This window comes from Hippocampus bargibanti, linkage group LG16, assembly GCF_051943395.1.
Source record: "Hippocampus bargibanti isolate YZ-2025 linkage group LG16, ASM5194339v1, whole genome shotgun sequence".
Classification (NCBI taxonomy): Eukaryota; Metazoa; Chordata; class Actinopteri; order Syngnathiformes; family Syngnathidae; genus Hippocampus; species Hippocampus bargibanti.
In genome coordinates, this window is record NC_142749.1 from 113,990 (window position 1) to 129,507 (window position 15,518).

The following is a 15,518-nucleotide window of genomic DNA, read 5'->3' on the forward strand; positions in this document are numbered from 1 at the left end:
GACTAATCGCAAAAACAAACAAACATTGTTGCAAACTATAAAAGATTTTTTGAAGTTAAGGAAGTACCGACCACAAATGCTCCCTTGCTTAATTTATGGTAAATATCCCTTGCTGAAGATTTTGCTCCAGTTGTCATTTGTCATCATGGTGCACAATGCAATGTTTGCGTCACGTTGTCTACTCAAAGCCACGTGGCCTCCTCTTTCTAAGCGGCTTTGAAAACTTTTAAGCACATTTGCATACTGGCAATTTGCACACTCGGCACGGCAGCCAATCAGAAGCCTGTTTTGTGCTTCGGACTATACCGTGACTGAAAAGTGTACTTGAGAGTTTTAAGAGCCGCTTAGAAAGAGGTGGATTGTAGCGGTTTGCTTGTAGCTTTTGCTTCATTGAATAAAAAAAAAAAAAAACGTTTGATTTGAAAAAAAAAATGTTTTTTTTTTTTCATGAAGAAGTTGTCGGCCACCTGGGCCGAGATGTTTTGAAAGTTGTACGCCCGACGTAAAAGTTGTACGCACCGGGCCTCCGGGCAGACATTATTTCAAACACTGCTTATATATGGAAACGTTTTCAAACATGTCATTCATTGAGGGTGCGTCTTATAGTCCGGTGCGCCAAATATATGGACAAAGTTTGAAAATACACCGTTAATTGGGGTGCGCCTTATAGTCCGGTGCGCCTAATACACTGGAAACAACAGTATATACATGTGAAGTGAATTTCACTGCTAATTTAACATCAATATACTTTCATCCATCCATCCATCTTCTGCCGCTTATCCGGGGTCGGGTCGCGGGGGCAGCAGCTTCAGTAGGGAAGCCCAGACTTCCCTCTCCCCAGCCACTTCTTCCAGCTCGTCCTGGCGGATCCCGAGGCGTTCCCATGCCAGCTGGGAGACATAGTCTCTCCAGCGTGTTCTGGGTCGTCCCTGGGGTCTCCTGCCAGTGGGGCATGCCCGGAACACCTCACGAGGGAGACGTCCCGGGGGCATCCTAATCAGATGCCCGAGCCACCTCATCTGACTCCTCTCGATGTGGAGGAGAAGCGGCTCGACTTTGAGCCCCTCCCGGATGACCGAGCTTCTCACCTTATCTCTAAGGGAGAGCCCGGACACCCGACGGAGAAAGCTCATTTCGGCCGCTTGCATCCGGGATCTCGTTCTTTCGGACACAACCCATAGCTCGTGACCATAGATGAGGGTTGGGACGTAGATCGACCGGTAGATTGAGAGCTTGGCTTTTTGGCTCAGCTCCTTCTTCACCACGACAGATCGGTACAAAGTCCGCATCACGGCAGACGCCGCACCGATCCGCCTGTCGACCTCTCGATCCCTTTCACCCTCACTCGTGAACAAGACACCCAGATACTTAAACTCCTCTACTTGAGGCAAAATCTCCTCCCCGACCCGGAGAGGGCACTCCACCCTTTTCCGACTGAGAACCATTGTCTCAGATTTGGAGGTGCTGATTCTCATCCCAGCCGCTTCACATTCGGCTGCGAAACGCTCCAGCGAGAGTTGGAGAGCTCCATTTGAAGGCCCCAACAGTACAACATCATCTGCAAAAAGCAGAGATGCTATACTGAGGCTACCAAAACGGAAACCTTCAACGCTTCGGCTGCGCCTAGAAATTCTGTCCATAAAGGTTATGAACAGAATCGGTGACAAAGGGCAGCCTTGGCGGAGCCCAACCCTCACTGGAAACGGTTCCGACTTACTGCCGGCAATGCGAACCAGACTCTGACATCGGTCATATAGGGACCGAACGGCCCGTATCAGCCGCTCCTGTACCCCATACTCCCGAAGTACCCTCCACAGAACTCCACGAGGGACACAGTCAAACGCTTTCTCCAAGTCTACAAAACACATGTAGAGTGGTTGGGCGAATTCCCATGCGCCCTCGAGGACCCTGCTAAGGGTGTAGAGCTGGTCCACTGTTCCGCGGCTGGGACGAAAACCACACTGTTCCTCCTCAATCTGAGGCTCGACTTTCCGACGGACCCGCCTCTCTAGGACCCCTGAATAGACCTTTCCAGGGAGGCTGAGGAGTGTGATCCCTCTGTAGTTGGAACACACCCTCCGGTCCCCCTTTTTAAAAAGGGGGACCACCACCCCGGTCTGCCAATCCAGAGGCACTCTCCCCGATGACCACGCAATGTTGCAGAGGCGTGTCAGCCAGGACAGCCCCACAACATCCAGAGCCTTTAGGAACTCCGGTCGGATCTCATCCACCCCCGGGGCCTTGCCACCGAGGACCTTTTTAACCACCTCGGTGACTTCAGTCACAAGGATCGGAGGGCCCACCTCGGGGTCCCCAGACACTGCTTCCTCCAAGGAAGGCGTGTTGGTGGAGTTGAGGAGGTCTTCGAAGTACTCTGCCCACCGGTTCACGACGTCTCGAGTCGAAGTCAGCAGCGCCCCACCCTCACTGTACACAGTGTTAGTGGTGCACTGCTTTCCCCTCCCGAGACGCCGGATGGTGGACCAGAATTTCCTCGAAGCGGTCCGGAAGTCGGCTTCCATGGCCTCACCGAACTCTTCCCATGCCCGTGTTTTTGCCTCGGCGACCACCGAGGCTGCATTCCGCTTGGCTCAGGAGTCTCACAGGCCATATAGGCCCGATAGGACTCCTTCTTCAGCTTTACGGCATCCCTTGCTACTGGTGTCCACCAGCGAGTACGGGGGTTGCCGCCACGACAGGCACCAACCACCTTACGGCCACAACTCCGATTTGCCGCCTCAGCAAGGGAGGTACGGAACATGGTCCATTCGGACTCAATGGCCCCCACCTCCCCCCGGACATGTGTAAAGTTCTGCCGGAGGTGGGAGTTGAAACTCCTTCTGACAGGGGATTCAGCCAGACGTTCCCAACAAACCCTCACAACACGTTTGGGTCTTCCAGGTCGGACTGGCATCTTCCCATACTTTCAAAAACTGGCAAATAGCTATATCTATCTTCAATCAGCAGTCTTCCATGCGATACACTTGATTTACTCTGTGTTCTTCACAGGAGATTTAGAAAGCTATCCAAAATTAGTCGGAAATATTCACTAATTCGAAAAGATAGAGGAGGGCAATGGGGATTATTGCGGGCTAGATTTGCTTTGATAATGCGGATGTTTTAGAGCTGGCATACATACCCAGAAATCCTTTGTTGAACCCTTATTGCCCAAAGACCATCTGCTGTGATCTACTTACTAACTGACTTTGAGCCGATGCCATTTCCGCTAACTCTGCCTTCGTCTGGCTCGAATTGATATCTGCTGGTTCAGAATATCTTGCAACACGGAGTGCTGTCAGTTGCCATTTATTGGCTATTTGCCACTCATGATGGGGATGTTCAGTCCTGCCCTTGCTACAATGCATCTTCAACACTGTGCCGTGCTCATGATGAGAACATCCCAAACCCACCGAGGCTGACACTTTGTATTTATGTCTCATGTCAGTTTTGCACTTTGAAGTTGTGTTTGCATTGCGTTGTTGTTGAGAAAAAGGTGACACACACTGATGCTGCACATCCACCCGCAGTGCACATACTTGAATCCTCGACTATTTATATCGGAGCTATTTGACGTTTGAGTCGCTTCTTCATATTCACTTGCCATCTTGTATCCTTCTATTTTTTTTAGTTGGTACAATTCTCTCCCTGACTTTCCACGTGACATGACACACCTGTCCCGCTGATCTCATTTCTTTCCCCCCCTCTCTAGGCCGGGCCAGTCTATATGGCAAGTCCTCCCTGCGGATAGAAAATGTTCGTTCAGATGACCAAGGCTGGTATGAGTGCAAGGTGCTGATGCTGGAGCAGCAGTATGATACTTTCTACAATGGCAGTTGGGTGCATCTAACTGTCAATGGTGAGAGAAATATGTGCTATCGATTGAGAAACGTGGCGAACTCAATCCTTTATCTAATTAAATCGTTTGGATGAAAAAAAAAAGAATGCATGTTGTGTTTTAATCATGGATTTGAGACTGGCAAAGAAAAGACAATGTACAATAATATACACTAATATAAAAAGACTACTAAATGCTCTGTGCCAAGGCAAAATGATTGAGTCGGCCCCATGTTTTGGCAAAAATCTCGAAGCAGGATAGATTTTGGTAATGGTAAAGCTGCACCTTTCTTGTCATCTCCATTTTTTAAAATCCAAAATGTCATAACCCAAATTGTACTTTGCGATGGGAGTGGCACTACGTTTCATCGCATGTGAGTGCTTGATTCCAAAATGTACGTCTTGTAAGTGGCTTGCTTCCTGAAGTTGTTTTATTTACCTATCCACCTTTAATGAAACCAATAAAGTTAATGATCCCATTGGTGGTGATGGGGTGGGGATAGTTAAAATCTTCTTCTCGCTCCGCCATGGTGACGATGAGATGCTCCAACGTCCAGCCAAGAGTTAGGCATTCAGAATCAGAATCATCTTTATTGTCCAAGTATGTAGAACACAAAGGAAATTTTAAAGGACAACCAACACCATTTTTTTGTTTCCTAACTGACATCAGAAAAACGTATAATAGCATCTAAAATACCCAAAACACACACAGGCTGATATTTTTAGTCAAATGCAAAACACCAATAAAAATGACTTAAAGTGTCCCAAAACTGCCACAAATGAGCTCAAAACTCCCGCCCTCTTGTTCGTGACATCACTATGGGTCACACACTGCCTTGCTCCAGAATCAAAACAATGGCTTCAGAGAGATCAGATTCTGAGAAAATGCTTTCTTGTTACTCATACAGTTAGGAATATGATTCAAATAGTTCTGAAGATGAAAGCATAAATGTTTGCAATCGATTAAAGAAGTCCTTCCGTATCAATTCGAGTCGTCTGCAAGCGATGAAACCGGTGAAGATCTGGACTCTAATGTAGCGCCCAGAAACTGCACAAGATGGCGCACAAGCTGCGTTTCGTCCAGGATATGAAATGGGCTGATTTGTCCACTTGGAATTCATGTCAACGTACACCTTCTTTATGCATGTTACCGCAATTGGCTGTGACACACAACGATTCACCATCGCGTTATTTCTGTAGTTTTCCTTCTGATTCCGCGATCAACACTGTGTTTTCAGTGAAAAAAAGTACCCAAAATGCATTGTGTGTCGCTTTCTCAGTCGGGGCATTCAGAATGTGACGTCACTTCCGGCATGGTCATCAACTCGAAAAAAAGACTTTATGAATATTCAGCGCGAGTGTTAAAATGTACAATATAGCTATATGCGGTGGAATCTTAGAAACATGCGCTCAGTAGAAGTCATTTGAAGTGATTTTACAAATTATGGATTCAACTTGTCCGGAGGTGTTGGTTGCCCATTTCCAGGGAGCTTTGTCACCATCTCCTGCATTTTTTGGGTGCTACATTTCTGTCCAGATGCCTCAAAATGAAACAGAATAATTTCTTTAATCGATTGCAAATGTGTATGCTTTCCTCTTCAGAACTATTTGAATCATATTCATAACTGGATGAGTAACAAGAAAGCATCTTCTCCGAATCTGAAGCCATTGTTTTGATTCTCGAGCAAGGCAAGACGTCTTGGCGTGACGTCACGAACAAGGGGGTGGGACCTTCTGAAACTGGCCACTTCTGGGTTCAAATTGAAGTAGTTTTTAGACCATTTAAGTCATTTTTATTGGTGTTTTGCATTTGACTAAAAAGATCATCCTGCATGTTTTGGGTATTTTAGATGCTATTAAATGTTTTTCTGATGTCAGTTAGGAAACAAAAAACTGGTGTCGGTTGTCCTTTAAAGTCATCTTATTACTGGAGTTGAACATTGCATTGAGCACACAATTTTTCTTACATAGGTTCTCCATGCTCGATGCTTTTTACATGGAGATCGCTCCATGTTCAAAGAGTTGAACAAAACCATGTAGAACAAACACCATGGCGTAATTTAGTTTAAATTGATTGTCCAGATTACTTTCAGGGCTCAATATTTATTGATGCACTGGCAGCATCAGTGCGGTAAACTTTTTTAGGTGGTCGGTCCCTTTCCATAATGCCTAGGCTATAAGAAATCCTGAGTGTGCAACATTGAACACATAATCTGGTCCTATACAATGTTAGAACAATGCAAGAATCAATTTCATAAGATGAAGCGCTGCAAAGAGGGTGCTTTGTCAGAGTTGGGTCCCCCTCTTTGGTTGGTCGATGAAGAAATAATCCGAGCAGCTCCTTTCGTCATGCAGTGACATCCGATTCAATTATCATGACCATGATCAAACCCACGCAGGACGGCCGGAGCTTGGATTGAACCCACAACCCGAGCACTGTGAGGTCGAGACATGAATCACTGGACCACCAGGCCTCCCTGCTATGATATTGCAAATTCAATTAATTATCTCTGTGAAGCTGATTAACACGGTTGTCTCGTGTGGTCTTTTCCTCGTCGTTCACAGGTATCAAAATAATAAGTGTTAGACATCCTCAAGATGTTAAATGAATTGGGGACTTGTTGGGCGATGCTATATATGAAACCTTGTGTTGTGGCTTTGATGAATGTTTTGTGGCTTTGATGAATTTAGATTTTTGGACCACATGACTGAAACCACAGAGACGCTCTAGACTGGGATGGGATATACTGGCTAATGCAAATCCACTCGTCACATTATGTCTTAAATTAAGGGAGTGTTTTGCAATCTTAATGGATAATTAACCTGTGAAGATAGTTCAAAATATATGGGCGTATTATTGTATTGGAGCAATCGAAACTATCCCGAACAAACATGTGGGCAAATGTCACATTCGTCTTAATTTTGGATGTAAAAATGTGTATAACAGCACCAAATTTACAACGAAAATAAGTACTAAACAATGGAGTTTCGGAGTAAAACACTGTGTCAAATGTAACAACAAAAAAGAAAAATAAGATGACATAATGTTCGAAAATAGGTTCCAAAGCCAAATAAATCTTAAACCGCCACTGTTTTCTTGTTCCACCGACCAAATAAAATCTTAAATTTGTTCTGTATCCACAAGGGGACATAAGTCTTCTTATGCCGGTCCCAAGCCCGGATAAATACAGAGGGTTGTGTCAGGAAGGGCATCCGACGTAAAAGCTTGGCCAAAACAACAATGCGGATCAAACCTCTAAAGATGGCGGACACTGATTTCGCTGTGGCGACCCCTTGAAGGGAAAAGCCCAAAGGAAAAGAAGATTCAGACCTATTAATGACTTGTAATTACTTAAGCGACTGAACTTTCTCTCTGCATTGAAGACATGCAGGATCTTTCCGTCAATTGTTGTCAAACAGCCCCGCTTTGTTTAGCGAAAGGTCAGTGCTGTTGAACAGTCTGCGGCTGGATGGATGCATGGCTTGAGGAACCCGCGATAAGAAGAAAGGAGCGTCAGCGCAAAGCGCCGATGCGTATGTGGAGCTGTTGCGGCTTGGAATTGAAGCAGATTTATGTGGAACAGGAGATGTGAGACAATCTCTTTTCATCAATGGATGCTACAGCTGCGTGTTTGCTTTCAACATTTAGCTTGTAGTTGACGTGCACATTCCACCATGATGTCCCTGATCCACTGGTGGAAAGACGCTTTGATCCCTCCTCTTTCATCTAGAACTGCTTCATGTCATCAAAAAGAGGGTACAGCAAGTCCTGAAGAATGAATGTCTCTCTGTGTCTTTGTTTTGTCATAGTGTCTCTATGCTGTCATATTATTTGTTATTTAGTTTTTTTTTTGTTATTTTGACTTCAAGACGGCGCCGCGAGAGTGGCTGCCTTTCCAGCAGCTCATGTATTTCGTTTTTCTACTTTCATTCCTTTCATCACTTTGCTGCTGTGAAATGTAAATTTCTCCACTGTGAGACTAATAAAGGCATATCCAATCCAAATCCAATCCAATTCAAAATTAGATTTTACCGAAAGCTGTCATGAGCTACACCAGTTGGTAGGCTCTACGTGGCACACGCACGCACACACGCACACACACACACACACACACACACACACACACACACACACACACACACACACACACACACACACACACACAGATACACACATTCACACAAAGCCTCCAGGACAACAATACGGCTGATGTCATATTGGATTGGATTGGATTGGATTTGCCTTTATTAGTCTATAGATGACACCAAAGTTAAATTTATACTACACACTAACATTAAACTGAGATGTCACTTAGCATGCTGCAATATATCATGCTGACGGTCAGCCAGTTTGAGACCATCAATCAACATGAGATTTTATGGTAAGGCAAAAAAGGTCTTATAGGTATGTAGGTTATGTGAGCGAGGAAAAAAGACTGAACTAGATGCATTGAGGATTGGGTCAGCAATAAAGTTCCTGAAGTTTGTTGCAGGATTTATGTCCTCGAGTCAGTTATGTCTCCTGAGAAGCACACAAAGCAGTAAAAAAATAATCATAAAAAAATCCTGGTTTGCAATTGACTTCCGAATTGACTACAGGATTACACACGTAAGCAGATACGATTCAGTAATAAAGTGATTAAAATTAGGATTTTAAAATATATATTTGAAATATTATTTATCTCCTATTGATCTCTATATTCTGGATTGAACCTGTGACAGTGATATTGTAATTTGTATATCTAAATGGGGATTGTCCTCGGTGGCTTTGGGTGTCATCCAACACAGTGTTTTTATGTTACATTTGTTTTGAAAAGAGGACGGCATACTATTTGATGCTCATCCCTCCACAAAATGTAGTTCAGATCAAAATAACAGACGTTTTCAGTTTGGTCATGTAAAAATACAGGCCACCCCACATAATGTACACTTTGACAAGCATGGCACCTTCTAGAAGTCTTCTTTTATTGTTAAAGGAAAGATTTACGGTTAAGATCTGAAATGAATCAACTCTCAACTCAACTCAACTGTATTTATAGAGAACTTTCAAACAGCCAACGCTGCATACAAAGTGCCGTACATGGAATAACGGGTGTTTTTATTTTGGTGTGGCACCTGAAAACAGCTTAAAATGGAGCCAAATTATCGCAGCTCAGGGAGGTGTCTTAAAAATGGACTCACGAGTAAATGCTCGTTTGCGCAGCAGCACCAATGTGAAACGGGCCATGTGAACGCAACAAGGAGAGATCCGCTTGCTTCGCTACAGAGGTAGACTCACTTGCTACGCATGAATAAAGTTGATTATGTACAGGTGAATGCATTGCGTTCGTAATCTGTTGTACTTCCTTTTAGAGGAGACTGGACTGTCTTGGAGGTATCTGTGGGGTGTGTTCACCCCCCATACAATTAATTTCGTGATTTCCTCTCTTCTGTTTGCCGTATTATGTTTGCCTTTATGCGTGTCATTGAAGTCATTATTGATTTACATTGACATTATTTATTTATTTTTATAGTCACTGCTGGAGTTAGCAGTGACGAAATCTCAAATATTTCCTTCCTCTGTCTCTCGTCCTTTTCCTCATTGTCAATTAACTGTGCGTAACTGCTCAATCCTCCCCTCTCTGCTCTCAGCTGAGTCTGAAGAAATAAAAAGTAGCTAGTCTTTCATTATTAAGTTCAAAGATATAATGTTCTGATGGTCTTCCACTGCCAATTGTCATGTTTTCATCTTCATCTCTCATCTTCATCATGGCAATTGTAGCATGATGTGCGATCCTTAACTCATTCCTCCCGGCAAACGACTACAGTCGTTGTGTTTTTACTTCCGCGTATCCCGAGTCACGCCTCCAGTCGGGCTGAAGCGATAACAAATAATGCCGGATGCTGACTACAGGCGGGCCGTGAATAGATATTAACCCTTTACGGACGATTGTGCTTCTAAGTTGAGAAAATGAAAGGTAGCAGTTCAAGTGCCGATTGAAACTGATGCGGCACAAGTTACAAGTCCCTTTAAAACAGGTTATATGCAGCTTTGCCTTTAGAGCGTCAGTGACATTAAAGAGTTTGATGGTTCTCTTTATTTGTAAGTAGGTTCGTTGTCAGATCTCCCAGGCAGACCTTGATCGTGGCGTGGAGTTGAGCAAGTCGTGCCGTGATGTCCGTCCGACGCCCGGCGTGAGTCTGAGATGATTCTGCCCCGTGGTTCGCCCGATCTCTCTGTCCCGCGACAGCTCCTTTTATACAATTTGCAAGCGTGTGCTATGCGTCAGGGTGATACGCACATCAAGGAGATCAAGGAATTGAAAGACATGAAAGTGTTGAAAGGCGCACTTCAAAATCATACACGCGTGTGACGCAACAACATCATCTCCTTCATGCGCTACACAACTTGCTCTACTCCATCTTCAAAGCGCCTTCTATTTTTCATCATGGATGAAATACCACGTATATGTTGTACTATCTTATTAGCTATTCAGAAGAGGTTTACCTTGATACTGAAATACGTCTGTGTAAGCTCTCAGTCGTACAGGAGTGGTCCATCGATGAGAAGGTTTCTTCAGCTGTCATCTGTACAAAAGTGAAGGTTTCGGACGTTTCACCTCCTATCCAAGAGGCTTCGTCAGCGAACTAAAGTCTGACTGGTCGTATCGGCCCCATTTATATATCCCTAATGTCCAGACATGGTGGCTATGATAGGTCCCTACTCTCAGGTTGGGGGGGCAGGGGACCCCTCCCTGTGGCCCCACTGATTGTTCCTACATTCCTGACTAACGACTGGCCTATTACCCCCACTACCCCCGGTATCACCTCATCAGCATAACGACCCTCATCAGCATTGCGAAAGTTGCCTAACCTGTTTTGCCTAAGCAGGCTATTGTATGAACGATCCAAATTGAACCTCACCCCACCAGACCGGTTTAATGAAGGATTTTGTTGTTTTATAAGAATCGCTCCTTTTACCCCCCTTTCAAACCATCTATGTTCTTTCGCTAAGATTTCAACCTCATTGTCGTCAAATGAGTGGTTGCTAGCTTTTAGGTGCAAATGTACTGCCGATTGAGGTCCACTAGTATTATCCCTGCGATGTTGATAAAGTCTTTTTTTGAGAATTTGTTGAGTCTCCCCAATGTACTGCTCTTTACAATTTTCATTCTTACAATGTATGGAATAAACTACATTACTTTGTTTTTCATTTGGTAGCCTATCTTTTGGATGCACTAATTTTTGCCTTAACGTGTTTATCGGTTTGAAATAAGGAGGAATTTTATGTTGCCAAAGGACTCTTTGTAATTTTTCAGAAACTCCTGCAATGTACGGTACTGCTACTCCTCTCCTTTTAGAATGTTGAGAATTATTGGTTTCGTTCGCTATTCTTTCTTTCTGACATTTGTTGAATGACCACTGAGGGTACCCACAGTTAGTGAGTGCTCTCCTGATATGTTTTGACTCCTTTTCTCTACCTTCAGTGCTAGTTGGTTTAGTTAGTTTAGCCCTATGCTGGAGGGTTCTGATAACTCCTAGTTTGTGTTGTAAAGGGTGGTTAGAGTCAAAAAGTAAGTATTGGTCAGTGTGCGTAGCCTTCCTAAAGACTTCTGTTTTTAGCACTCTGTCCTCTTTTATAATTACTTTACAATCCAAGAAGGCTAGTTGGTTCTCTTTAATGTCCTCACGAGTAAATTTAATGTTGAAGTCTACAGAGTTGAGGTGATCTGTGAAGGATTGAATTTCTTGTTTCTTAATTATGACAAAAGTGTCGTCCACATATCTAAACTAGTGTCTAGGTTTTGTCCCCGGGAAGGATGTGAGGGCCTGTTTCTCCATCTCTTCCATGTAAAAATTAGCCACTATGGGTGAAACTGGTGAGCCCATAGCACAACCATGAATTTGTTTATAAAATTTTTCCCTAAATTGAAAATACGTAGTATTAAGGCAGATTTCTAATAATTGGCAGATACTTGATACTGAAATGCATAAACTAACGCTAACTTGTTTATTTACCGAGAAATATAAAAAATAAGGAGTGTCCCGAATTGTGAACATTCTAACGCTAACGCTATTTTCATGATGATATTGTTGATCCTGACTTGGTACCCGATGCGAATAATTGTAAGTGAATGGTGCGTTTTCCACTTTGCATTCTCAATATGATTATTGAAACGGAGGTCCATATGTTTTTTTTTTCTAAAATACCCATGTACTGTATATCTTTCCAGATCCTGATGAGAATGAAATAGATGAGCGAGCATGTTGGTGAAGACATTTTGGCATCAGACACAGTCGTGACTGTTGCATTGATGAACTTCTATCACCATTCAAATACTTTCGGGCTGATCAACCACGTGCTTCATACGCTATCTCCAGGAAATCACTCAAATGGTGGAAATACCTGTTCTGGTTTCTAGTGGATATTTGTATTTGCAATGGATTTATACTGATGAAACTTTCTCCAAACCATCAAGTGAAAACCAGAAAAGGTCGCCTCCGAAAAAGGACTCAGTTAGAATTCAGGACAAACTTAGCTCATCAGTTTTTTGGCAATTACAGAAGGAAAAGAAAAGGAGAATGCATGAAGGAGAATGACACTGCTGCCCTCCTTCATTGGCCAGTAGAATTGGATAAAAAGAGAACATGTTAAGAGTGTGCCAAGAAGAAAATTTGTCGCGAGCCAAGAACAGGTTGTGAGCAATGCAAGGTGAACCTATGCATTCCATGTTTTAAACCATACTACAAATAAAAACATCCTGAATTATTTTAAATGCATTCTATGTTTATTTCATGCATATATGGCTTTTTGTGAATGCATTTTGTTGTAATTTGCAGGTTTTGGAAAAAAAATCTTCATTAACATTGCAATAATTATCTAAAACTTCAATCAAGTTCACAAAAAAAACTTTATCTTATTCTATTATCTTATTCTATTATATGTTATGAAAGTGTACTGAAAGTTTCAGAAAGATTGAACAACAAATAAATAAGTTATAACAGTTTATTTGAACACACATGTTAGTTATGAATTTCCTGCTGAAGCCACTCAGGGAGCACACTACAAAGCTAGGCTGCAGGCTCTGTCGGCTGTGGGGGAAGAAATGCAACATGCCGGCTAGGGTTCAAAGAGTTAAAAGAAAAAAAAACGGTATTTACCAGTTATTCAAATATGTTTTTTTAAAACAGGGCTAAACCCACAAATAATAATAATAATCATACATTTAATTTCAAGCGCCTTTCAAAACACCCAAGGACACTTTATAATAAAAACAATAAAACAAAGCACATAACAATAAAACCACAAGTAAAATGATAAATAATAAAATAGCAGATTGAACTAGACATTGAAAGCAATTTTAAACAGATGGGTTTTGAGGTCGGACTTGAAAATAGGGAGGGAGTCAATATTACGGATGTTGGGTGGAAGTGAATTCCAGAGTTTGGGGCAGAGCGGCTGAAAGCTCTGCATCCCATCGTGGTGAGACTGGCAGAGGGCACATAGAGGTGAAGGGAGGATGAGGATCTGAGGGACCGAGGGGGAATGGAGATTTGAAGCATGTCAGAAAGATAGGGAGGGGGAAGGTTATGGATGGATTTGAATGTAAACAGAAGTATTTTGAATTCGATTTGATGTTTAACAGGGAGCCAGTGGAGTTGCTGGAGGACAGGGGTGATGTGGTGAAAGGAGGGGAGGGGGTTCTAGTGATGATCCGGGCTGGAGAATTTTGGACGAGTTGGAGTTTATGGAGAAATTTCTGATTGACACCGAAGAGAAGTGAGTAACAATAATCGATGCGGAAGGTGACGAGGATAGCAGCGGAGTGAGGGATCAGCGAGGGACGGAGACGGTAATTATTACGGAGGTGGAAATAAGCAGACCGAGTTATGTTATTTATATGGGACTGAAAAGATAGTGAGCTATCGAGGATGACACCCAGGCTCTTGACCTGAAGGGAGTGGGACACGGTTGAACTGTCAACGGTGAGAGAAAGCAAAACAGTTACAAGGCCCATTCTCACTCTGGACTCCAATTTTTCCATAGATGTGAATGTTTTTTTTCTGTAGGTGCCCTACAGCAACTTAACTTTCAAGTAAGCCTCATTGGAACCTTAATGCTGAAACGTGTAGAAAAAAAGATCACTGGAAGAATTAGGGTTTTGTTTGATGAACTTGGATTTTCTGCAAGCATTTTAACATTTGCTGTTAATGTTGGCAATCAGTTTTAAGATCCACTGTTTGAACTCATGTGCACGGAAATCCTAATTCTTTATACTGTCCTCAATTTACAGAGCACACTTAGGCAATGACAATGGTGCATTTAATATTCAGGATTTTCAGAACGTTTAAAAAAATATTTTTACATTCTCTTCTCTTTTATCCTCCCAACTCCCAAGCCCCTCCCTCATTCACAGATACACCACCTCAGTATGTTGAGGCCAAGGAGGGAGGAAGCATCATTATGACCTGCATTGCCTTCGGCAACCCCAAACCCTCAGTTAGCTGGTTGCGGGACGGTAACCTTATGGTCACCAATGCCAAGTATAAGGTATAAATATTGAATTTACCCACTCGAGTGGAAGTAATCCCAAAAGTCATTGCACTTTGCGTAGCGTTTTGCTCAATACCACGCGAACTGTTTGCCACAAAACAATTGGTAGCTCAGTGTTCCGACATCTACAAACGGCAATTGCTATAATGAACAATGGAGTTTCCACGGTGAAGGGCCTCAGAGATTGACAGCCACACCCCAATGAATGCAAATGCTGATATTAGAAGGCCAGCCCCAATGAATTGAGTGAGGCAGCAATTTACCTGGGAGATATGATCATAGCCACAGTTAAGGCTGTGCAACCGAGAAACCGATTACAACGGCTATGTGAAATACCACCTGAAAGCCTCATGGAAACTGTGAATGGAACACTGAAGGTGATCCCTACCGTAACAATCATGGACCCAAAAAAGCTGATATACGCTTCAGCATCATTGATCCTAGAGATGCTTGGCTACCAGAGCAACCATGGCAGCCATGAGATCCGTTACCCACCTTGAAAAAGACTGTTGGAGGCTAAGATCAGAAAGATGGGAATCAATTCATGGAGGCCCAGAGAAGTGTGATGAAAAGCCAGATGCCCAAGAGGTACATCCAGATGCCCATACCTGAAGCACTCAAAACTACCAAACAAAAGCTGCAAGCCTTGTCCAGTCGCCTAAAAGGTTGCACAAACGATAATGAGGTCAGACGAATAAACACGCTGTTCGCAACACAACCTGTGAAAGTGTACGCTCAGTGGCAGGGTGCGAAAGCAGAGCAGACCCTCCAAGACTGGAAACTGAAATGTACTGGAAAGGCATATGGGAGGAGTTCGCACATGACAGCAGTGCACAATTGCTTGTGACTCGAAAAGAGGAGCACAGCGACCTTCCTGAACCCAGTGACCATAACAATGGCAAGAAAAACTGGTCCACACCTCCTGGCTAAATCAACTTACAGCACTTTATGAGCACTTATCAGCAAAAATGAACCAGTTGTTGAGGTACGGGACTCACCCAGGATGGCTAACTGAACAACAAACAATCCTGATCATGAAGGATCCCTAAAAGAGTGCAGTCCCATCCAACTATCAACCAATAACCTGTGTCTCCACAACATGCTCATGTCAGGCATCATTGCGGCTAAGGTAAGTGGACACATGGACCAA

At 43.3% G+C, this 15,518-nt stretch overlaps 1 protein-coding gene and 1 pseudogene across 6 annotated transcripts in view; both read left to right on the top strand.

The window, feature by feature from the left end:
• The window catches only part of LOC148886022 (protein turtle homolog B-like), a 125,545-nt gene that overhangs the window by 19,070 nt on the left and 90,957 nt on the right, over positions 1 to 15,518 (top strand). For 4 of the 6 annotated variants that reach the window (XM_089016364.1, XM_089016374.1, XM_089016365.1 and 1 more), the window contains exons 3-4: positions 3,710 to 3,856; positions 14,214 to 14,365. In XM_089016364.1, coding sequence (XP_088872490.1) covers positions 3,710 to 3,856; positions 14,214 to 14,365 — 299 coding nt within the window. The remainder of the gene's footprint in view (positions 1 to 3,709; positions 3,857 to 14,213; positions 14,366 to 15,518) is intronic. The other 2 variants (XM_089016366.1, XM_089016368.1) reach the window with 1 other exon arrangement.
• Positions 14,515 to 15,476, top strand: LOC148886023 (uncharacterized; annotated as a pseudogene).